Source organism: Aulonocara sp. 'chitande type north' Nkhata Bay, linkage group LG7 (genome assembly GCF_057382095.1).
Source record: "Aulonocara sp. 'chitande type north' Nkhata Bay isolate Kocher_YH1m ecotype deep benthic linkage group LG7, A_spYH_male_GT1.1, whole genome shotgun sequence".
Classification (NCBI taxonomy): Eukaryota; Metazoa; Chordata; class Actinopteri; order Cichliformes; family Cichlidae; genus Aulonocara; species Aulonocara sp. 'chitande type north' Nkhata Bay.
This window is the reverse complement of record NC_141350.1, coordinates 43,710,845-43,736,665: the sequence shown is the minus strand read 5'-3', so window position 1 is coordinate 43,736,665 and position 25,821 is coordinate 43,710,845. Positions and strand designations below refer to the sequence as shown.

Below are 25,821 nucleotides of genomic sequence, written 5' to 3'. Positions count from 1 at the left end.
ATGCCAGAAATACAAAACGAAACCGAACTGGAATACAGAAACCTAAACCAAACACACAGAGAAACACATAGCCATGAGGGAGATGGCAACACAGGACAGAGTGAGACGCAGACATGAATGAGCACGAGGGAAAACGAGCGAACAAACCACGGGAGGGAACACAACTGAACATGATCTAACTAACCAGCCAGACAGCTGTCACAATAAAACAGGAAACACTGAGACGTAGACTGACACGAGCTTGACAACAGGACATGGAACAAACATGAAAACTTAGAACAGACTGGGGAGACGAGATGGGAAAAAAGGAGAGAAACTCTGGAACAGGTAAGGGAGACAAAACAGAGACACCTCTAAGACTGCAAGGGCAACAGAGAGGTAGAGAAAACACAAGACAGAGGTCGAGCGAGCGAGAGAGGGCGAGGGAGAGCTGATGGGCTGGGGAAACATGGGTAAACATGCCAGACAGGGGAGACATGGAATGAACACAAGGAGGGGGAACTTGACAACAGGAAAGGAAAACAAGACACAAGGACACACATAAACAAAAAACACACAGAAGACAAAGACACAAGGGCAACCTAAATAGACAAGAAACTAAAACATAGAATAAACTCAAAATTACTAAATAAACCTGAATAAAGACCAACCAACCAGAATACAAAATTGACACCAAAACAAAAGAACTCAAAAACACTTTGTCAAATGACCCAGGATCATGACAGTTACACATTTTAACACATTTTTCAGGTCAACATTCTTGAATCAGCAATGTTCATATGTGCATCCACCTTCAGCCAACTGGAGTATGTGTTAATGTCTTAGACAAACCCACTCTTTGTTTTCCCTTCTTTTACATCTACACTATCTACGCCTCCTGCTTTCATCTCCCTCTCACATGCACACCAAAGGTTATAAAGGTAATCGCTTTCTGTAAACGCTTCAAACAGAGCCGACTCAAACAACACTGCTGTTGTCTGTCTCAGCTAAAATGTCTCAAGATTATTCTTATTTTGAATTCTCTTACATAAACAGAAATGCAGAAAATGATGCAAAAAACACCACGGCTCTTAATAATGCTGCAGATATCTCTGTTATTGTGGTGTACTTCCTGGTCGTCTTGGCAGTTGGAGTTTGGGTAAGTTTTGCAATCACTTTTAAAACCAATTTCTCTGCAATTCCTCAATAATTTTATAAACTGTTTCCAGCTAAGAAGATTTAGTATAGTTTGTATGTTAATGTGTCCTAATGTGTCTTACACCCCTGATTCTAAAAAAGTCAGGACACTGTGTAAAACGTAAATGAAAGCTAAATGCAATGATTTGAAAATCTCATAAATTCATATTTTATTTCTAGTGGAAATTTCAAATTAACCTAAAAAAACATGTACCATTAAAAAAAATCCTAATTATGAATTGGATGGAGGAATTTTGTCCCATTTTTGTCTAATAATATAGGATTCTAGCTGCTCAACACTCTTGGGTGTTCCTCATATTTTTGCCTAAATGGTTGGAGTTGGTGAAAGGTCTGGATTAATGCCAGGGCAGATCAGTCTTTTCTACTATGAAGATATCCTGTTGTGATAGATGCAATGAGCATTGTCTTGCTGGATAATACAATGCTCTCACTGAAAAAGATGTCGTCTGGATGGGAGCATATGTTGCTCTAGAATCTGCACATACAACACCTTGCAGCATTAAAGGTTCCTTTACAGATGTGCAAGCTGCAACGGCATAGGAAGCAAGTCACCCTCATACCGTCGAGTGACTGAGTGCTGTTAACAAGCCATGTTTTTCTTCTCCTCTTTAGTCTGGATGTCTTTGTTCCTTCAATGTAGTCTGTTACAGTTTTGCACATATTTAAGGATTTTCTAAAAACGTGCCTTTGTCCTGTTACAGTCTATGGTCCACACTAACAGATCCACTGTAGGTGGCTTCTTCCTTGCAGGGAGGAGTATGGTATGGTGGCCGGTGAGTATCTTTATATTTAGAATTAGATCCTTTACAATATTCTTCCTGCATTTAGAGCCATTAACAATTTTTTATTGCTGTGTTCAAATGGAAAACAATGTGATGTAAGCTATCATAAAAGAAGCATTTTATGGTACAGTGGTGGTTATCATAGTCACGTCATAGCAAGAGTGTCCCCCAGGTTCAAATCCTAGCTGTGCCATTCTGTGTGAGTTTGCATGTTCTCCCTCTGCCTCCAGGTATCCAGCTTCCACCTGTAGTCTAAAGACATGCATTTAAGGTTAGCTGATCATTCTACATGGACCATGGACGTGAGATAGATAATGTGCTGTATGAATGCGTGGTCAAATTATGACTACACATAAAGCATGTTGAATGCACAGGGTTTTCCCAGGTGCCTGGTTTCATCTTATAATCCTAAAAAATGCATGTTAGGTTAATTAGTGATTGTGTTCTTATAGCTGGAATGTGTTATTAAGATTTTGTTTTGTATGATTTGGCACCCTCTTGGGGCCACAGTTGGCACTTGGGAAGCTTGTTGTGCCCAGCTAGTAGTGATGGGAAGTTCGTTTTCAGACCTTTTCAGAGTCCTGCTCTTGTGGCTTGTCTCCCAAAGAAGAGCTGGCTCTTTTGGCTCCCAAATGGCTCTTCATTTATTATCATCTGTAGCCTCACATTTTAGCCTTATTTGGCAAATATGAATGCTTTGTGTGTTGACAAACCCTTTTGCATTGAGTGTTTTTATGAGAAACCTTGTAATTGCATAATTTTGTGCATTTGTTCACACAAAAACAAAACGCTGCAAACAAATCCACAGAACAGAAACAGAGCCAAGGTAGCTGTTCAGTAGCCAAACAGTTTGTCCTCAGTGCAGGTTGACATTCAGAAAAATCAAATGCCTCAGCTTGGATGGGCTGATGCGGTTTCTCCACTTAGTTAGTGTCTGCTTCTTTAAACTGCAGCCAGATGCTGCTTTGTTTATGGGTGTCAGTCATATTCACTGCTGTATATCATCTCACTGACTGACTGAGGGGTAGTGATGTGTGGAGCGGTCCTGAACTATCAATGCTTCCATTACCAGCGTTTCATGTTGCAGGATCAATTCCCATATGAAAATATCAATAACTAATTTGATTACACTTTTCTAATTTTAAATTTTTTACATTTTTAATTTAAATATGACTTACAGACAAAAGTAAACTCCACAATTAGCGGGACATTTGGCAATACCCTTTGGATAGGAACTACAATCGCCTTCCGCCTCTCATTCAAGTGCGTGCTAAGGCTCCACAAGAATGTGAGTCAGTGAGATACCCAAGGCACAAGACAGACCACAAAACACTCAGTCTTGACTTTGTTCACAGATTATAACTGCGTTTATGTTCAGCATATAAATTATGCTGTGTGCAATGTGTGTGGGAAGACAGTTAAATACTGTAGCAATGCAAAAAACCTTGTTAAAAAAAAGTGGGGTGCTGGCTCTCACTTGATGGTTTGATACAAGTGCCCAGTAGAGGTGAAACCTTTGGCCATGAAGACTGTTTTGAAGCCTGAGGAAGAGTGCTGGTATCTTCCATTGTTTGGAGTATACCATCTGCAAAAGCCTGGACAAGTAAGGGTTGTTTTTGACTCAAGTGCCAAACATGAGGGGGAGTCATTGAATGATGTCCTTTTGGTCCAGACTTGAACAACACTTTGGTTGGTGTGCTACTGCAGTTTCTAAAAGAGCCCATAGCAATAACTGCAGATGTGAAACAGATGTTCTACTGCTTTACTGTAAGGGACGATCACCGAAATTACTTACACTTTCTCTGGTACTGTGACAATGACCTTGCAAAAGATGTGACAGAGTTCTGCATGACAGTGCATGTGCTTGGCAATAGCCCCTCGCCAACTGTGGCGATGGATGGGCTACAAAAAGTCTAGTTTTGAACAGAGATTAAGACTAGTAAAGTCCCATATAAATATGATTTATGAGGTTATATGAGATTAACAAATCATCATCATTACTTCTGAGTAATCAAATGTATAAATCATTTACAATTTATACAATATACTGAGATGTGGGCTAGCATAAAAAGCATAACCAAGTTGATTCTTGAATGAATTCTTAAGTCTCCTTAATTTACAAATGGACCTACTGACAGATTGAACTGTGCTCTCCACAGATCGGAGCATCGCTGTTTGCCAGCAATATTGGCAGTGTCCATTTCGTAGGAATGGCTGGTACTGGCGCAGCTTCAGGAATAGCCATTGGTGGATTTGAATGGAATGTGAGTAACTGTTCCTGAGCCACTGATTCATTATCAGTTTTTATTTAAAATAATTTCCTCGCCTCTGATACTGAATAAGTTCATGTCAGCTCATAGTTTATTGATTTTTATGAGCGCTCCATTGTGCAGAGGAAAAAAGGATGAAAGGAAACAGGGTTCCTGATTATTGCATATTTCTTGTGTGTTTCAGTCTGTTTTTGCGATTGTTATCCTGGGATGGATCTTTGTGCCCATCTACATTAGAGCTGGGGTAAACAAAAGCCCTCATATATATATTTATTTACCCTTTATAAATAAGCAATGATTAATGAGTAAAATCTCATGTTTTGTGGATGTATTTAGATCATCACCATGCCTGAGTACTTGAAGAAGAGGTTCGGAGGACAGCGCATTCGCATTTATCTCTCTCTTCTCTCCCTTGTCTTGTATGTCTTCACCAAAATCTCAGTAAGTTCCTGAAAGAAAAGCAGAGAATATTTCTATTGTGCCTGTTTTGGATGATCCTAAATGAAATCCTACTTTTTTTTCTCCCCATTCAGGCAGACATTTTGTCTGGTGCACTTTTTATCCAACAGGCACTTGGGTTGAATATCTATCTCGCTGTTATTGCACTTCTGGCGATTACGGCACTGTACACTGTCACAGGTTTGTACACGGGGAAAAAATCATTTCCTATTTTACTGAACTTACAAACAGACATTTTCCTCATAAACTACCCAAGAAGCAATATCTACAGTTATATTATGACTGGGGGTAAAGACTTCTCAAAGCCGTACGTGGAGATGTAGACACACGCCACACACACACACACGCACACGCACACACACACACACACACACACACACACACACACACACACACACAATCGCTCTCTTTCTTCAATGTTGATTTATCTTTGCTGAGTTGCTGTGGTTGATTGCCATGAACTAGGATAAGCCTGAATTGGCCTTCTGTTGCTGTTTTGTAACAACACATCCACAATTACAAGTTTTAAAGAATGAGTAGTTACATACGGTGGCCCCTACAGACAAAGCACATGCAAACCCCAAAACACAACGGAAGTGCTCCAGAACGCTAGGGGCAGTGTTGAGCTCGATTTGCAAAATAAACGGCAAGTTTGTCTGTATGGGACGGTCTAGTTTCCGTCGCGCTTCCCAGGTTGCCTAGCAACCATGATACTAACCGCTGGAAACGTGTCATACAGCTTTGTTTGACAGAAATGAAGGAGAACATATTTTGTTCATTTGTTTGTTTGTTTCTACAAGAGCTTTGTGTGATTTGATAAGTATCTGAGGCTGAGACCACAGGACAGTAAAACATGATTTTTGGGCTTCATTTCTGTACTGAACAGTCATTTAAGATTAGTTAGTAAATAACAATTAGCTGATGTTGTTCATGAGACTAAAGTCATATCACTTTGGTAATGTAAATATAATATGGCCAATATTATAGTTATTATATTAATCATTATTAGCTATTACAGCAGTGAACATGAACTCTGTGTCAAATACTGAGCTTCAGTACAGATTCAGTTATTTATATGTCTTATCACCTTAAATCTTCACTCAAAGACAAGTATCTTTGACAGTGCATATATAGGTGTATCATATATAAGAGACAAATGTTGTTCCTTCAGTATGTTGGCATTACTAAATTTGGCTCATTGCTTACATATATTTATAAAAAGAAAATGTACAAGCTGTGATAACTGTTTCTGATAAAATGAAGAGTAGACTGATATATGAAATATTCCTTTATTGGGTGAGAAAATCAGACCATGTCATAACTGCTTTAAGTCATACAAAATAGATATCAGAGCCTTAAACAGGCTGGCTTCTGCTAAATGGGTCAAACTGGGCAGAAAGTATACAAACACGTAACATCCTTATAGAATATGATGTAACACTATAGATCAACTTACCTCAGAATATATAAAGCATATAAACAATTACAGCAATATGATGCAACAAACACAGCAGTGCTACTAATCCAAAATACTCAAAGCTTCATAGAACTGGAACAAACATTTATTTTTAGGTCCATTCTGCTGCTGATACATACTTTAGGTTTCTGAATATTAAACTTGTTGCTGCCTTTCATAGTGTGTAACTTGAAGGCCCTGAGTACTTTCTCCCACACTGAAAACACTGGAATGATAAAATTATTTGAACATTACCTAATAAGACTGATTCAGGACAGACAATTAGTGATTCTAAACTTTTCTAGCAGTTCTTCACAAACAGGGAACGGTCTGTCTATTCTCTCCATCTGTCAGCTGCTGCTGGCTCTTCCTCCTCATCTTCCTCACACACTGCTGAGTTTGTCCTGGTGGATCATCAGGGGTGCAAAGCCTCACAGATGACGTGCAGCAGTGGGTCTCTCAGTCTGTCCTCACTCTGGACACTTGCAGTTGTCACACATGGAAATCAAATGTGTGATAAGCTGCAGGATTCAAACACAAGTGTGACTTATCAGAGGTGTGGACTCGAGTCACATGACTTGGACTCGAGTCAGACTCGAGTCATTAATTTTATGACTTTAGACTTGACTTGAAAAAATGTTCTAAGACTTGTGACTTGACTTGGACTTTTACACCAATGACCTGGGACTTGAATTGGACTTGAACCCGTTTACTTGAAAAGACTTGATATTTTACCCCAAATATAAAATTTAACATGCATATTATATAGAGATTGAAAATGTGACGTCATTCATGGGTAGAACCGCAAAGGATTCTGGGAACTCGTGGCAAGAGGTACTAGCGCACGCAGGCTTTCAATTGAAATCAGTCACACAGCGATAAAAAGAAACACAAAAATGTCAAGAAGCCGTTGTATTATTAACTGCAATAGCCGGTCGCATGACAGCCACGGGAAGCCGACGGGTAAAGAGATCGGTTGTTATCGGATTACCTCGTTGAAGAGAAATTGTTCGAGCCATGTTTCCGAAGTAACAAAGAGGCGACGGGTGGCCTGGATTGCAGCCATTCTAAGACCAAATATAACGTCCCAGAACACTCCAGCTCACAGGATAGTCTGCTCCAAGCATTTACACGAAGGTCAGTGTTTTTTAGTAGTTAATACGTCATTTTCTTAACATAATTGGTGATATAGGTTACAAGCAAGTCTGGCGCTGAACAGAAATTGTCGCGCTATGCTCCTTTATTTATTGTGCATAAATAGTGAATTGTCCTGACACAATATTGCGTTTCTCCTCTGTTATTATGGTACATTGACAAAAACATATGCTTTTATTCACAGGATAAAACAGGTTTTTTGTATCACTAATTACCCAGTACGATTACAGCATACAGTATTATTGTCACTGCTACATTTCTGTGATGCTACCAGAAATTATTTCCACTGCTAATTAATTACCGTTGAGCTCAAAGGTCCTATTAATAAACGGTTAACGAATGTGTATTTATGAAGACGATTTGTGAGACTGGTAAACTTATGATACGTACGATGGTCTTTCGTTCTACACGGTACATTTCAAGGTCCTGCACCCATCCGTCGGTAAACTGTACCTAGGCTTGTTGCAGTGACCGGAAGTTACTAAACTTCATGAGTGTATGCACTCACTCCAAGAAGCGTATAATTATAAATATGCATATAAATATGCTAGGATGAGATAGCTGACTTCATCTAACTAGCAAATGTTGTCCAGGCTACGTTGGTGATGCAGTTTTTTTTAATGTGTATGATATTTTTGTCATGCGATTTTAAAGCCGGTCCTACAACCGCATCCAAGAATAACATGCAGCTTATCTCAGAACTGTCGGTGAAAATTATTCTTGGAGCTAGGTTTAATTGAGCTGCATTTTAAAGAGGTGCAATTTCACAATTTGTGTATATTTTCTAAGTTCACTATTTTGTTATGTGTTGAGAAAAACACAGATTTAAAAATTACATGGTCTAATATTTACATTTAGCATATAACTGCAACATGCTTTTTTCGTTTTTTTTTTAAAGACTCGAAAGGACTTGAAATTCAAAATTTCAGACTTGTGACTTTACTTGGACTTTTACACCAGTGACTTGAGACTCGACTCTGACTTGCCTGACATTACTTGAGACTTGACTTGAGACTTGAAGATAAAGACTTGAGACTTACTTGAGACTTGCAAAACAATGACTTGGTCCCACCTCTGTGACTTATAAATGCATAAATACATTACACAATCAGAGAGAAAGAAAAAGAGAGAGAGTGCAGGACAGACAGACAGGTGACAGTCTCAGGTGTATACACTGCTACAAAACAGCACAAAAGAAGAAGGATTTAGTGTTTGTGATATTACGAAACAAGAAGAGTTCCCAGATGGTACAGTGGACACATGTGTGACTGCTGTGATTAAAGCATCTTTCTTTCAGCTTAACGAGTGAACCATCAGCTCATTCAAACACATGTTAAAGTCCGTTTGGCTCGACACCACCGAACAGAGGCAGCAATATAACATAGCTAACATTAACAGTGCAGTGGATCCTGCTTGTGCCGTGATATTCAGGACTGCAAACCGAGCAGCATCACTGACTTTCAGCTTGTTGTGTTTGTGGATATATGACTGACTTTAATTATCCACAAAATCATCACATTCTCTGTAAGATTAAAGTCAATTATTGAACGGCGTATATTTTGAAGTAAAGGCTTTAAAACCAAGTTAGTACAAACATCGCTAATGCCACATAACTTTCCCGACATGTGGCCAACATGTTTTAATGTTCATTATAAAAACATTTGCGCATAAATAAGTGACATAATATTCAGTACTTTGTAATTTGAGCTACTCACCCCTCCCTTCCTGTACTGAATCGTAAGCGAATCACTCAGGACTCGCTCACCCCCTCCCTCCTGTGCTGAATCATAGAGCGAACGAATCACTCACTCAGGCTGTGTCCCAATTCAGGGTCTGCACGCTTGAAGTACGTGCACTACACGTACTACGTATGGTGCGTACTATAAGTACGAGAAGTGCGGAAGTGAGAGGCTTGTGAAATGGGACGGTATACGCTTCGTCGCGCTGTTCAGGTTGCCTAGCAACCATGATACTAACCGCGAGACACGTTACATACAGCATTGTTTGACAGAAATGAAGGAGAAAAAATGTTTTGTTGGTCATTCATTTTTGTCATGACATCACTTTGATTAGTTGAGTATCTGAGGCTGAGACCACAGGACTGTAAACATGATTGTTGGGCTTCATTTCTGTGCTGAACAGTCATTTAAGATTAGTTAGTAAATAACAATTAGTTAATGTTGTTCATGAGACTAAAGTCATCTCACTGTGGTAATGTAAATATAATATGGCCAATATTATAGTATTGTCAGATTATTATGATATATATATATATATATATATATATATAAAAAAACACCCAGCACGCCCCTGCGGGCGGTTTATCCTTCAAGCTTGGGTCCTCTACCAGAGGCCTGGGAGCTTGAGGGTCCTGCGCAGTATCTTAGCTGTTCCCAGGACTGCGCTCTTCTGGACAGAGATCTCCGATGGATCTGCTGGAGCCACTCGCCTAGCTTGGGAGTCACCGCACCTAGTGCTCCGATTACCACGGGGACCACCGTTACCTTCACCCTCCACATCCTCTCGAGCTCTTCTCTGAGCCCTTGATATTTCTCCAGCTTCTCGTGTTCCTTCTTCCTGATATTGCTGCCATTCAGAACTGCTACATCGATCACTACGGCCGTCTTCTTCTGTTTGTCTACCACCACTATTTCCGGTTGGTTAGCCACCACCATTTTGTCCGTCTGTATCTGGAAGTCCCACAGGATCTTAGCTCAGTCATTCACCACCACCCTTGGGGGCATCTCCCATTTTGACCTCAGAACTTCCAGGTTATACTCGGCACAGATGTTCCTGTACACTATGCCGGCCACTTGGTTATGGCGTTCCATGTATGCCTTGCCTGCTAGCATCTTGCACCCTGCTGTTATGTGCTGGATTGTCTCTGGGGCATCTTTACACAGCCTGCACCTGGGGTCTTGCCTGGTGTGATAGACCCCAGCCTCTATGGATCTTGTACTCAGAGCTTGTTCTTGTGCTGCCATGATTAGTGCCTCTGTGCTGTCTTTCAGTCCAGCTTTGTCCAGCCACTGGTAGGATTTCTGGATATCAGCCACCTCCTCTATCTGCCGGTGGTACATACCGTGCGGGGGCCTGTCCTTCCATGATGGTTCCTCATCTCCCTCCTCTTTCTTGGGTTTCTGCTGCCTGAGGTATTCACTGAGCACTCGGTCAGTTGGGGCCATCTTCCCAATGTATTCTTGGATGTTCGTTGTCTCATCCTGGACTGTGGTGCTGACACTCACCAGTCCCCGGCCCCCTTCCTTCCGCTTAGCGTACAGCCTCAGGGTGCTGGACTTGGGGTGAAACCCTCCATGCATGGTAAGGAGCTTTCTTGTCTTTATGTCAGTGGCTTCTATCTCCTCCTTTGGCCAGCCTATTACCCCAGCAGGGTACCTGATCACGGTACCCTGCTGGTACGTGTTGATGGCCCGGATCTTGTTCTTACCAGTCAGCTGACTCCTCAGGACTTGCCTGACCCACTGCAGGTACTTGGTGGTTGCAGCTTTTCTAGCGGCCTCTTCATGGTTCCCATTCGCCTGCGGGATCCCCAGGTACTTGTAACTGTCCTCTATGTCTGCAATGTTGCCTTCTGGTAGTTCAATCCCCTCAGTTCTGACTACCTTCCCTCTCTTTGTTACCATCCGACTACACTTCTCCAGTCCGAACGACATTCCAATGTCATTGCTGTATAGCCTGGTAGTGTGGATCAGTGAATCGATGTCTCGTTCACTCTTGGCATACAGCTTGATGTCATCCATGTACAGGAGGTGGCTGACAACTGCTCCGTTCCGTATCAGAATCAGAAAGGGTTTTATTGCCAAATGTTGAGCAGGTAGTCGGTATCCGTAGCCAGTCTTGTTAATGATCTCACTGAGGGGGTTCAGGCCTATGCAGAACAGCAGTTGGGACAGAGCATCTCCTTGGTAGATCCCGCACTTGATGGTGACTTGTGCTATGGGCTTGGAGTTGGCCTCTAGTGTTGTACGCCATATCCCCATTGAGTTCCTGATGAAGGCTCTTAGGGTCCCATTGATCTTGTACAATTCTAGGCATTCCAGTATCCAGCTGTGGGGCACTGAGTCATAGGCCTTCTTGTAATCAATCCAGGCAGTGCACAGGTTGGTCAGTCTGGTCTTGCAGTCTCGGCTGACTGTTCTTTCTACCAGTAGCTAGTGTTTTGCGCCTCTGGTATTCTTGCCAATTCCTTTCTGTGTCCCGCTCATGTATTGACCCATGTGCCTGTTCATCTTAGCCGATATGATGCCTGACAGGAGCTTCCATGTAGTACTGAGGCAGGTTATTGGTCGGTAGTTGGAGGGGACCGGTCCCTTCTTGGGGTCCTTGGGGATCAGGACCGTCCGACCTTTGGTTAGCCATTCTGGGTGTCTCTCGTTAACTAGCAGCTGGTTCATTTGTGCTGCCAGACGCTCGTGGAGTGCAGTCAGCTTCTTTAGCCAGTAGGCGTGAACCATGTCGGGCCCTAGTGCTGTCCAACTCTTCATACTGGAGACCCTTTCTGGGATATCTGCCACTGGTTACTGGACCCTGTTCAGGGAGGTCGCTGTGGTCTGCCCTCAGATCCACTAGCCACTGAGCATTGCCGTTATGGGTTGCGTCCTTCTCCCATATGCTCTTCCAGTATTGCTCCGTCTCCAGCCTTGGTGGTGCTGTTCTCTTATTGTTCCCTTGCCACTGAGAGTACACCTTTGCTGGTTCTGTGGAGAACAGCTGGTTTATTCTCCTGCCTTCTATCTCTCTGGTGTACCTCCTCAAGCGGCTGGCCAAGGCTGTGAGTCTTTGCTTGGCAGTTTCCAAGGCCTCAGGTATGGACAGCTTGCTGTATTTCTTATGCACCTTCTTTGTCGCACCTTTCTGCAACTCCGTTAGTTGGCTAACCTCCCTCCGTGCTACTTTGATCTTGCCCTCTACCCTCCTTCTCCATGGAGGGTACTGCCCCTTGTGGCTGTTCAACTTGTAGCCAAGCATCTCACTGATCACTGCTGCCGTATTGTAGATCAGCTTGTTAGTGTCGGTAATCGTGGTTGTAGGTATTGTCCGTAGTGCTGCATTAACATCATCTAGCAGACCTTCAGAGGGTACTTCACGTAATTTTGGTAACCGGCTACGGGGGATCCAGGTTTCAAGCTTGGCCATGATCCTATTTTTCAGGTCAGTTCCTCTCGCACTCAACGATCCTTCTCCTATCGCACTTGGGGCGATGTACCCAATCTCGGGTGGGGGTGATGATATCTTTCCCCCCCCCACCTGGCATCCTGACTCCTCCTTGCCGTAGCATTTGTGTTGCACCTCGTCACCTTCTTTTGAATGTTGGAACACTGAGCTACTAGTTGTTTCGCCGTCATTGTGGATGTTGGGTATCGAAGAATCCATAGGTCCCTCATCCTATTCATGTAGCCCCTTCCGCTGGGGTTACTTGCGTAGTAGCATTCCAACAACGCTCTGTTTTTATCTCTTGACCACTGATGCCTTCTTGTTCCAGTAGCCCACTTTTCGTCAGGGTGCCCTGGTTCCTCAACACCTGACGCGGACCTTGTTGATCCAGGCGACGTCCGAGCCGGCATGCCTTCATATTTATCTGTCTCGCTCATGTTTGCGGTAGGCTTGCTTAGCATAGGGGGTCTAGCCTTAGGACCCTTACTGGATACAGACGCCCCAGGCAGGAATCGAACTTGTGATCCTGTGTTGCAAAGGCATGTAGTCTAACCACTACGCTATCCAGCTGCTGTCAGTGATTTTTATATATATATATAAATCACTGACTTTCAGCTTGTTGTGTTTGTGGATATATGACTGACTTTAATTATTAAACATTCGCACATAAATAAGTGACGTCATTTTCAGTACTTTTGACAGTTCACTCTTCGGCCGCTCCATCTTATTAGGGAAATTCCACATACATAAATGTAAATTTAAAAACTCAACCCCATCATTTAATTTGTTTTTGATTGAAATTGAATATTATTTAAACTCTCTTAAATTAACTTCCAATAAAAAAGGTTTATCATTGATTGAAATTCATTCAGAAATGTTTAACGAATGAGCTGTCACAACTTTCAAGTACACAGTTGTTATGAAGTCTGTCACATCCCCCCCCCCCCTTTTTTTTCTTTTTTTTCTTTTTTATCCTTTATTTATTTATCCTTCTTATTTCATTGTACTGTATATTGTTACTCTTATTTGCCTTGTATGTCTACTGTACAAAGTGAACTGGAATGACTGACTGTTCGCTTTATAATTTCAATAAAGTTTTGAAAAAAAAAAAAAACCTCTTCGGCCGCTCCCTTCTGCCGTATTTTGCGGCAAAATTATCCACATCCACCGCCGCGCTATGAATTGTGGGATATATGGGACCACGAAGCGCGCACCGGACCACGCTTGATATTTGGGGAAATCGACAGCGCATTTGGAGTATGCATTTGAAGTACACTTCGAATTGGGACAGCCGTCGTCGCATGGCGGTGACGTAACCGCACTTAAAATGCGTACTTCAAGCGTGCAGACCCTGAATTGGGACACAGCCTCACTCACCCCCTCCCTCCTGGCTCACAGCTTCCTCTTCTTCTTGGTTGGCAACCAATGTTAAGGCGCATTACCACCCCCTGGCTCACAGCTCAGTGGACATTTAGATGAGAAAATATATATTTAACACATTTAAGGAAAATACTAATGAAATAAAAAATAAAAATATATTAAAATAAAATAAAAATGAATAAATGTTTATTAAGCAATTTTGATAGGAAATTGCTTAATTTTAGAAATGTTTTGCTCTTTTTTGCTCTCTAAAATAGTTGTTTTCTTTTAGAATCATTCATCTTAGCAGTAGGATTTACATGAAAAGAGAAACAAATTAAGTTTTAGTGAAAATGTACATTTTTTGCACTCTCTGGTCGACTGACTCAGTGACCCAAATGACTCAAAAAATCCGATTCACTTTGGTGAGTGACTCATTAAAACTGGATTCAGTAAAAAGAATCAAATTTACTATCACTAGCTGTGACGTAATCGGCCTTAAAATGTGGCCTTTAAGGCTGCAGACCCTGAATTGGGATACAGCCCAAATCCGGTCATTGGCTGTATCCCAATTCAGGGTCTGCAGCCTTAAAGTACGCATTTCAAGGCCGATTACGTCACAGCGGCACGCCGAAGGCTGTCCCAATTCAAAGGCTGCTCGAAATGCGGCCCTGAAATGCGTCCTTCATTTCCCTGAATTTTAAGGCTGTGGCAGTGTAGACTTCGTGGCCCAACATATCCCAGAATGCATAGCGCAGCGGTGGGTGTGGATAATTTTGCCGAAAAAAAACGGCGGATGAGGGGCGGCCGAAGAGTAAACTTTAAGCAAGTACTGAATATTATGTCACTTATTTATGTGCAAATGTTTAATAACGAAGAACATTAAAACATTACTGTTGGCCACATGTCGGCAAAGTTATGTGACATTAGTGACGTTTGTACTAGCTTGGTTTTAAAGCCTTTACTTTAAAATATACGGCGTTCAATAGCTGAGCTTAATCTTACAGAGAATGATCAAAGCTCATGTAGAAACAAACAAACAAATGAACAAAAGATTTTCTCCTTCATTTCTGTCAAACAAAGCTGTATGACACGTTTCCAGCTGTTAGTATCATGGTTGCTAGGCAACCTGGGCAGCGCAACTGAGGCTAGACCGTCCCATTTCACAAGCCTCGCACTTCCGGCCTTAGCGGTCTTTGAGTATGCGGCCCTTGAGGATCGTTGAGGCTGCGTACTTTAAGGCTGCAGACCCTGAATTGGGATACAGCCATTGGTACGTCCTGGCTTGTGTAGTTACTAGTTAACAATAGCTCAACACTGCCCCTAGCGTCCTGGAGCACTTCCGTTGTGTTTTGGAATTTACATGTGTTTTGGGGTTTGCATGTGTTTTGGAGTTTGCATGTGTTTTGGAGTTTGCAAGTGTTTTGGAGTTTGCAAGTGTTTTGGAGTTTGCATGTGTTTTGGATTTTGCAAGTGTTTTGGAGTTTGCAAGTGTTTTGGAGTTTGCATGTGTTTTGGAGTTTGCATGTGTTTTGGAGTTTGCATGTGTTTTGGATTTTGCAAGTGCTTTGGAGTTTGCAAGTGTTTTGGAGTTTGCAAGTGTTTTGGAGTTTGCATGTGTTTTGGAGTTTGCATGTGTTTTGGATTTTGCAAGTGTTTTGGAGTTTGCAAGTGTTTTGGAGTTTGCATGTGTTTTGGAGTTTGCAAGTGTTTTGGAGTTTGCATGTGTTTTGGATTTTGCAAGTGTTTTGGAGTTTGCAAGTGTTTTGGAGTTTGCATGTGTTTTGGAGTTTGCAAGTGTTTTGGAGTTTGCAAGTGTTTTGGAGTTTGTACGTGCTTTGTCTCTAGGGGCCACCATAGTTACATAATGACATGATGAGTTTATTGAAGAGGACTTTTTTATGTATATTAGTGCTGATAAAATCTCAAGTGATTAAGTGAAGATTTTCACAGACTGATAACATCATATATTTTATCCAAGGTGGACTGGCAGCAGTGATCTACACGGACACTTTACAGACCTTTATCATGCTTATTGGATCATTCATTCTGATGGGCTTTGGTAATATGAAAAATTTTACATACAAATTATTTGTTGGAAAGTTACAAAAATAAATAATAATGTTGATCTAACTTGCACATGATTTTCCTCAGCTTTTAATGAAGTAAAGGGATATGAAAACTTTGAGAAACTCTACATGCAAGCTGTCCCCTCAATCACGGGTAACATCAGTGCAAACTGCTATGAGCCCCGGCCAGACTCCTTCCATCTCTTCAGGGATCCACTTACAGCAGACATCCCATGGCCTGGTCTCGTGTTTGGACTCACTATTCAGGCTATCTGGTACTTTTGTACTGATCAGGTGAGTTAAGCAAATAAGCATTGGGCAGCTCAACTGCAGTTTTCAGCAACCAGTCTGTAGTCAAAAACCGAGACAAATTCAGCTGATTGCCTCGGTGTGTTCATATATTCATGCTAGACTGAATTTAAATAAGGAGAGAACAATTGGAAGAAATTCAGTTAAGTTATGTAACCTAGAGGTGGTGAAGAAAATGCAGATGGAGTCTTGGATCCAGCTATGAGTAAACAGGGTGAAGCAGAGATGAGGAGGACCTGGGCTGCATGAATAGGAATCATAAAGGCAGAATGACAGACAAGCACTGAGATTTAAAAGTATGCAGAGAGGAGAGTAGCAAGGAGAGGGCAGGGGGAAATGATTGGACTAGAACAAGGATGTCAGGACTCAGTCTGATGTGGGAAGTGGATGTAAAGAATAGACCGAATGCCCGGGAAAGCAGGTAGATGAGTGATTATAGATCTTCCTCATTAATCGTACGTGTAAAGTCATTTCAATAACAAAAGATTATTTGAAAGAACTGAACATAATTTACAAAGATACAGAATTCAATTAAGTTATTTGGCAATTAGGCTATTGATCAATGGTCTTTAATCAATGGTCTTTGATCAATGGTCATAACAATTTGCATATTAATGATCAAGAAACTAACCTCACAGCCCATTGTTCATTCAGTGGGCTAGTTTCTGTCATTGTGCCAATGTACTGTGTATAAGGTTGGGCTCTAGTGTGGTGGCAAAATAAAAACCTAGAAACTTGGCTTGATACAAAGTACACTACAAGGCCGAGAATCCTGCGTGGCAGCCTGAAGAACATAACAGAACATTTCATAAGCAGTGACTGGTGTTGTGGTGCTTGCGGTGCGCACTAGAGTGAGAGAGAGAGAAAAGGTGTTGGTGGGTGCATAGTTTGGGCCAGAGGTTATAGTGACTACTGAAATAGAGTGTCGGAGTGGCTTACTTGGGCAGAAAGACGTTTAGGCTCAGAGGGGGAGGCAGAGGTCCGAGTGGCTGGCAGAGGAATGACCTGAGCTTTCTAGGCCCCTGTGTGGGATGGTGATAGCAGCAGAGCAGGCAGGTAGTGCGGTTGGTGGTACTCCCTGGAGTGTGGCTGAGAATCCTGAGAGGTTTTGTGTCCAGAATCCATAAAGGTGAACCTTAGTGTTGGTGTCGTGGTGTAGCAGGCTGGTAGAGCTAGGACAGAAGATGACAAGGCAAGCATACAAGGACAGTGAAGCTGGCGATTAATACCCTCCATTAATTGGAAGAGGCAGGGAACCACACAGGTCACACCCAGCTGCTCGCACCCTCAAGCCCTTCCCCTCCAAGTCTTGAACAATTTTGTCTCATTGGTTACCTGCTAATTGCAGAGTAGGCATTTCCTTCTTAAAGTCAGGACATCAACAATTTCCATACCAGTCTTTTTATCACAATAAATCCACATCAAACAGATTAAAATGGATCCTCCCTCCAGTGTCTTTTGATTATTTTAAAAGCAACCTTCCAGGCTAAAACTATTTCCTTTAAAATGTTAACTTCTCTCACTGGAGTCTCCAATTTCAACTGGCTTCCCTGCTGCAACTGTGTCCTACAGATGTCGAGTGGAAAGCCAGTCTTGAATTTGCTATTAATGTTCATGAATGAATGAATCTAATAGAAAACTATAAGGCCAGGATCCCAGTGAACATTTTGATAGGAGGAAATATGCAGTAGGTCTCAAGCCAACTGAAGACCAGCATTCTTACTCAGATGCCATCAGTGAAAGAAACCATAGCATCAAGCGATCACCTCCACTGATGCTCTTCCGTGTTAGGAGCCCTTGAGTTTTAAAGGTGATCTGAGGACTTAAAATCACTTGAGAGTGAAATGGATCTCTTTTCACTTGCAGTGTAGATAATGCATCCAGTGATGTTCAGCTTCAACCCATTGAACTGCATTCTGATTCAGTCACAGGTTTCACCTCATAAGTTGACCAGGTGCAAGTTCCCAGCAGAAACATGCTCACTGTATGATTCAGGGTGAAAGGTCTTGTACCTGGGGAGCAGGTGTGAGCCTTCAGCCTAGAGAGAAAGATAAGCCATTCTCCTAAACTGATGAGCCAGTGCGTTGGACTCTGCAATGTGTATGACAGACTGTCAGATGTGGTTTACATGGTGTGGCTGGTCGAATAGAAAAGGGTGGTTGTGCTCCATCGTGACTGTCATGCACTCAGGGCTCCAGCACTAACCCTAGACTCTCAACCCAACTTGAGAGACCACTGAGAAATCTTCTAATCTGACTTAACGACAGTGTCACCTCCCCCAACATCTCAAAGATTTTGACACAGACATGTGGGTTGTTGGGGACAGCTAACCACCTAGGTGAGGGCTGTGTGGAGTGTGGGAGTGTCTAAATGTAATTTCCCATCATGCCTCTGAAACACTGTGTTTCATATTGAAACACAGTGTTTCATAAATTTAAGAAATTTATGTTTACTGTTATGTAACCTGCTGGAAGTACAGTGTTAGTATGCTTTTTAAATGCAGAATAAAAGAGCACAGCCTTTGGAGTTGTAGGGTTTACAGCAGTATTTGAAGATTCAGTGCCTCCTTGTGAGTTTCTTGCTGTCTGATTTCTCAGCTTGTTGCAATACTTCACATTGAATCTGGCTCTATGAGTAAATGTATTTTGTTGCTTACCACCACTGAATTGTACTACAATTGTTTCCTAATTGTAGGTGATTGTGCAGCGCTGCCTCTCTGCCAAGAGTCTCTCTCACGTGAAAGGAGGTTGTATCCTATGTGGATACCTGAAGATACTGCCCATGTTCCTCATGGTTTTCCCCGGGATGATTAGCAGGATCCTGTACACAGGTGAGTGTGGTGTGTGGTTTTAAGAGTCTGTTGTATGTAACTTATGTAGCAAGCTTACTGGTATATTTAAAGTTGTGATAAAATGAAATACTGTGGATTTCTGCCTTTAATCTAGATGTGGTAGCATGTGTGGATCCAGATGAATGTGAAAAACACTGTGGGACCAGGGTGGGCTGCAGCAACATTGCTTATCCGAAACTGGTCGTGGAACTCATGCCTAAAGGTTGGTGACCTTTGTCTTATTAACTTTTAATAATTGCAGATTTTTTTATATTTCTACTTTTTAATCTGTTACTCTATTTCAGGCTTGCGAGGTCTTATGCTGTCTGTGATGCTGGCCTCTTTGATGAGCTCCCTTACCTCTATCTTCAACAGTGCCAGTACTCTCTTCACCATGGACATCTACACTAGAATCCGTCGCTCTGCTAGTGAGAAGGAACTCATGATTGCTGGCAGGTAAAACACATTTTTGCCATTGATTGCAATGAGAAAAATGATTGCATTGCATGACTGATTGCATTTTTTGTACAGAGTTTTTATCTTGGCCCTGATTGGTGTGAGCATAGCATGGATTCCTATGGTGCAGGGATCCCAAAGTGGTCAACTCTTTGTCTACACTGAATCCATCACCAGTTACCTTGCCCCACCTGTTGCAGCTGTCTTCTTGCTTGCCATTTTTTGCAAACGTGTCAATGAGACTGTGAGTTGCCTCCTTCAGTGTTTGCTTGACTTTTTCATGAAATAAGAAAGAAATCTGTTCTTCACTGTCGTTTTGTGCAGTGAAAGAATCCTTCACATACCTCTGGGATTTAGTCAGGAAAATGTTATCAAGAGCAAAGCTTTTGTCATTTGTCGCTTGGGGAAAAACTGTTTTTATGCCGAGTGTTAGGGATAAATGATTAAACCAATCTGTAAGTCTGTAGAGGAAAAATAAGACAAATAGTTCATAGCTCGGCTCAGTAGATGGACTGGGAATAAAATAGAGCTGTCAGAGTGCTTCTTGGCAAAAGTAGTTATTTCCACCCACAACCACTGAAAAAGTTCAATTAATAAGTTGTTTAATCATTCCAGACATCCCAGTAGGTCCTGACCACAAAATAGTATTACACTTGGGCAAAAGTGGTAAATATTCCTTCATGAACTGTCCAACTACTTTTTGTAGACACATTTTTTATATTTTGGATCTGTACATGTACACAGGATGCATGTTAGCTAACAAGAGTTACAAATGCTGGTATGTTAATATACTGTAAGAATCATGATTCCAGCTTCCTGTTCAATATGCATCCAAATGTAGCGCTGATTCAATCTCACTTTTAGCAAGAAGCATTTATCCAAAACTATTTCTTCAAACACAATATTATATATACATATATATGTTGCTATCTATTACTATTTTACTATATTGTATTTATTTACCATTTTTAAAACCTTTAAACTTTTTAAAACTATTTCGATAAAAAGTAATATTTGTCCTTTTTTCTTTCTTTCCACAGGGTGCATTTTATGGCCTCATAATTGGGCTGTGTATGGGCTTGAGCAGGATGATTACAGAGTTTATTTATGGGACAGGTAGCTGTGCTATCCCCAGTAACTGTCCCACTATCATATGTGGAGTTCACTACCTTTACTTTGGGCTCATTCTGTTTGTCATCTCCGGCATCGTCATGCTGGCAGTGTCTCTCATGACCAAACCTATTGACGACAAACATGTAAGTTTTTAATTTAAGACACCAAAATACCAATGCACCTATAAATTGTTGTATAGAGCATGAGATTTCATGGTCATTGATCACACATCAACAGTGTTGGGTAAGTTACTTTAAAATAGTAACTTAGTTACATTACTAGTTACTTCTCTCAAAAGTAACTCAGTTACTTCAAGTTACTCGTTACTTTCAAAGTAACTAGTTACTAGAGAAAGTAACTTTGGTTTTACTCAGAATTCTCTTGTTAATGTGTTTCTTCCATAACGTTGCCAGTCTTCTAGCTTGCTTACTTGCCACAAGTGCACTGTGCCACCTACCAATAGAAAGGAAAAGATAATGTGCATATTTCCACGAGAGAAATCCCACGCCTGGACCATCATTGACTGCTGCCATGATTCTAGCCTACGTCACAGCGTCATGTGCGCTTTTTACATGCAACACAAAAAATGCAGTCGTGGTGCTTTCGATTGTACTCAGAACTCGGAAATTCTGCCTTCTGAATAGGAAGATGTAGGCAACACCAGACTGCAGATGAGCTGCATACAGGGCTGGACTGGGACAAAAAAAATCGTCCCGGGCATTTTGACTAGAGACCCACCATTATAGGAAAAATCATAAAGCCTTTGAATGAAAACAAACACTGTTGTGACAGTGATGTACACTGTTTTGATGGTATATATGCATCAATCTATCAATCGTTTGTTGTAAGATTCAGATAATTATTTTTTAAAAGCTAGACATTTTAAATGAGAATAAGAAAGAAAAGTATTTCTTTGTGCCCCCCTTTCCCTGTTAATGCCCTACCTGGCCCCCTGGCAACACTTTGCTAGATCCGCACCTGCACAGTTACCAGCTGTCAGCTACCTAAAAAAGGATCCTGGTGTTATTTGTCTCTCAGAAACAGTTCATAACTTCCCTTCAACTCATTCATGTCACCTAAAAGGTAAACCTGTTTCTCCATCACCTGTTCAGCTCTGATGATTCAGTAAGGACATCTCCTGGTTTCATCTTCATGTTTCCCTCTCACCAGATAACCAAACCATATCATGACCCGCAGGTTTACAGCTGTGGCTCCAGCAAACATCAGCTGATTCTAGAAATTTATATTAAATAAATTCTAACAACAGCTGATCAAGCTTAAACGTGCTGCTGTTGTTTAGCGCGACATCCGCTGGTTTCCTCTTTTGGCACAAAGTGAGCGATAAACAAACAAGAGAGCCGATCAGCTGATCATTGATCAGTTTCATGATTGAAGTAGAAACGGGAGAGGGAGGGGGGAGAATGAGAGGAGAAGAGGCAGCTGTGCAGCAAAGACACAGAATAACTCCAGCTTTGTGCCTTTTTCATTGTAGCTGAATTACGGGACAAACTGTTCCTTTTCACCTCAATAAGAAACGTTTAATATTTTCTCTGAATACCAGACGGGACGGTTGGCAACTCTAATAACTTATGAACAAAATAAAGTTCAACATCATTAACTTCATAGCACCCACCCAGCTGTATAGAAACTCCGTCATGCTAGCTAGCACGCAGTACGGAAAAAGTCAGAATAACGAAAATTAACTACACCTAAACTTGGTTTATATCTGACCCAGAGAGACTGCAGGTCATAACTTCTTACCTGAAGTTCAGTTCACACTTGGACCGGCGGCCGCCTCGGGTCTCTTTTCCTTCTGCGTCCCCTTTCCTTCATCCACCTGCTGGCCTCCACCACTTGCTAATGTTACTGAATCTGTGGAAGCTCCGCGATAGCCACCACACGAAGTAACGAGTAACGACCCTATCTAAATCCCAGTAACGAGTAACGCGTTCCTGATTTTGGCATAATAACTAGTTACCGTGCTCGTTACCACAATAATAACGTAGTTACTGTAAAGCGTTACTTAATAACGCGTTAGTCCCAACACTGCACATCAATGACATAGAGGTATTATGTCTGTAGCCTAGCGCAGCCTTGAAACTTTCTTCTCTTTGTTGCTCCTGTCATGATGATGAGGAACATACTGCTCTCCTATGAAGTCTGACAGACATCCACCATCACATGAACTCCATTATTTATTTGTTTGTTTTTTTGTCTTGGTATCCCAGAGCAGCAACTTCCAGTCGCCTTTGTTAATCTAGGTTCTGATTGGAAAACAGATATTTGTGACATATTTGTAAGATAGCCAATGCTCAGTTTATGTGATTGACACTGAAGATATTTACACAGAGGAGCACATTGATAATATTCATCAGCTAACAGTAAAGATTTCGGATGAACCAAACTAGCCAGATGTGGTCAAGTGCTGATCCAGATCTTTGGTGACCTACCAAGCCCTGATGATGCTGCTGTTTGCTTGTCTGTTACAACCATTCAAGCTGTGGCTCAGGAAGACATCGGTAATGAGTTGGTTCAGAGATACTTAAAAGAACTAGGTGCGAGGTAGTGGTGAAGCAAGTTTATTGAGTGTTATTCAGAGTAAGGTCCAAAAAGCTCAACATAACCCCAACACTCACAATGACACCCAACTAAGAATAGTGGCACATCCCCCCAACACTGTAACTATTGATCAATTGATCATGGTGAACCTACCTACAGTGCACCTTCCAGTGCTGTGGTGGAACTTGATAGTATTGATCTCACTCTACTAAACCCAACTCAGATCTAGAAGCTCTTGGTCAACACAAACCAAATCACGCACCTTTGCTGGCCACACTCCCTCTCCCACTGGTGAGGTAGACTATGAAGCATGACAGACTCAAGTAGATCTCCTTCTTCGTGATTACCTTTATAATGATGAACAAAAGATGAGTAAATACTTTGAAGGTTGCTCAGTCCAGTTGCAGAAGTTGTTAAGCTTCTTGGTATGAACTCCCTACCCACTGCTTATATTAATCAGCTTCAATTAATATAAGCAATTTAGTGTTGTAGAGAAGTGTTGTTTGCAGCATTTCTCAGATCCAATCAGAATAGTGAGGAAAAACTGTCAGCATTCTTGAAAATACCCCATCATTGCAAACAAGGAGGGGCTCATAGCTGATCCCCGACTTAATCCCACCCCATCTTGCATCCATCTGTTACTTCTACCGCACGCGACACTGTAGTTTCACTGCTCTCTTACATATTAATCTTACATACTTCTCTGCCACTCATGACTTCTTCACGCGATACAACAGTTCCTCTCTTGATACCCTACCATATACTTTCTCCACATCTACAACACCTCCCGACCTCTCATGATCCTGTCTGACACTCTCTTCACTTCTACAACAGTATACACATACTCTTAGTTTGAATCCATCTCCAGTGCTCTTGGCCTTGCTTCTATTCCATCTACTCTTTTGCACACAATACATCTACCTTCTTCATTATATCCGCCAGCTCTCTCCCTTTACCAGCCATAGTTGTAACCAGCCTACATTTAATGTTGCCTCTACACTCCTGCTTTTTTCTTCTATCTTGCTGCCTCCTAACACACCTTCCCTCTATCCTCATCCTCCAGCTTCCACCAGACTGATCTAGTATGGAGATTTAACTTGCTTTAACCTTCATATCTGCTGAGTCTCCTTGTTAAACTGTGTTTAATCAGTTATTAAGAAGTAAAATAAAATGATAAATTTTCTGATAATATTTTTCACCACATTTTGTGCTGTTTGACTAGTTGTATCGACTGTGCTGGAGCCTGAGGAACTGTACAGAGGAGAGGGTCGATCTTGAGATGGATGATTGGACTGATAACCAAGATTCCAACAGTGTGGACTCAGACGGTAATGAGCTGACATACGCAGCAGAGTAAAATATAGCACAGTAAATATGCATCCATACATATAAACAAATACATGCAGACTTTCGTTTGTCTTGTTTCTTCTTTTGCAGATGATGAGCCTGGCTTCTTGAAGAAAGCGGTGATGTGCTTCTGCGGCCTGGAAACCAAAAAAGCCCCCAAGCTGACTAAAGAAGAGGAGGAAGCGCTGCAAAGGAAGCTGACAGACACCTCAGAGGTGCCTCTGTGGAGGAACGTAGTCAATGTCAACGCCGTCATCCTTCTGTGTGTGGCTGTGTTCTGTCATGCCTATTTTGGCTAAGAGAGCTTTTTTCAACTGCTCTCTGACTCTCTAATTTATACCTCTCTGACCTGTCTTCCCCATGTGATGTTTTGTGTAATGTATGTATGGTCGAAGGGTAAGATGGCGCCGCCATTGCGTGCCTTATGAAATTTCCCCTTGTGGGACTAATAAAGGTATATCAATCAATTAATTTATACAAATTTAACAGACTGCTCAATAGGCCTCAGCCCTAAAACCCTGTTTAAACCTTATATGTTTAGAGCACTGTGCTTGTCTTTATCGCTTCTTGATATTTAAATGTTTAAGTGAACCAGTAGACAGTACTGTAATAATACAGTGGTATGCAAAAGTTTGGGGACCCTTGATAATTTTCATGATTTTCCTTCATAAATTATTGGTTGTTTGGATCAGCAATTTCATTTAAATATATCATGTAGGAGATGAACACAATGATATTTGAGAAGTTAAATGAAGTTGATTTATGAAGGAAAATCATGAAAATTATCAAGAGTGCCTTGATACCTTGCCCTGTGTCATGTATTACTGCTAATGTTCATGTGATCCATTCCCTTCTCTGTCAGCTAATTCAAACGGCTCTACACTCTTGCACTTATGTATTCTGTATCATTACTACTGTATCAGTGTTGCAATTATTATATTTGAAAAGCACTCTCCTTTTTTTTTTTTTAACTCTTTGAGGTATTTGAAAGCTTAAGTGAAGTAAACTGTGCTGTAACATAATAACACATATTAGACCTCAAACAAGTTTAGGTAATATATAAATATTTGCACATTTATATGTTATCTATATTAACGGTAACTTTACAAAAGATCTTAAATGGAGCTGCAGGTTTGTCTTCACTCCAAAACAATTAGTGGAAATCTACGATTTTATTTTTCATGAATTATAATGGATGAGACTTAACATTTTCAGACATAATTTAATTGAAAGTTTTGTGTTTAAATGCTTCATTATTGCTCGTGTGTAAAAGGAATTGTTACAT

At 41.4% G+C, this 25,821-nt stretch overlaps 1 protein-coding gene across 2 annotated transcripts; it reads left to right on the top strand.

Moving 5' to 3' along the window:
• Positions 1 to 962: 962 nt before the first annotated feature.
• Positions 963 to 24,835, top strand: LOC147325845 (sodium/glucose cotransporter 1-like). 2 transcript variants are annotated; one of them, XM_086302528.1, is made up of 15 exons: positions 963 to 1,138; positions 1,899 to 1,970; positions 4,139 to 4,243; positions 4,434 to 4,493; positions 4,586 to 4,690; positions 4,783 to 4,888; positions 15,835 to 15,915; positions 16,008 to 16,216; positions 18,926 to 19,061; positions 19,177 to 19,284; positions 19,367 to 19,517; positions 19,593 to 19,761; positions 20,558 to 20,773; positions 24,412 to 24,517; positions 24,627 to 24,835. In XM_086302528.1, the coding sequence occupies exons 1-15, from the start codon at positions 992 to 994 to the stop codon at positions 24,833 to 24,835; spliced, it is 1,980 nt and encodes a 659-aa protein (XP_086158654.1). In that variant the 5' UTR covers positions 963 to 991. The 2 variants fall into 2 exon arrangements, with proteins under 2 accessions (XP_086158654.1, XP_086158655.1); XM_086302529.1 differs by having other exon boundaries at positions 18,926 to 19,070; positions 19,186 to 19,284.
• The last annotated feature ends 986 nt before the right edge of the window (positions 24,836 to 25,821 follow it).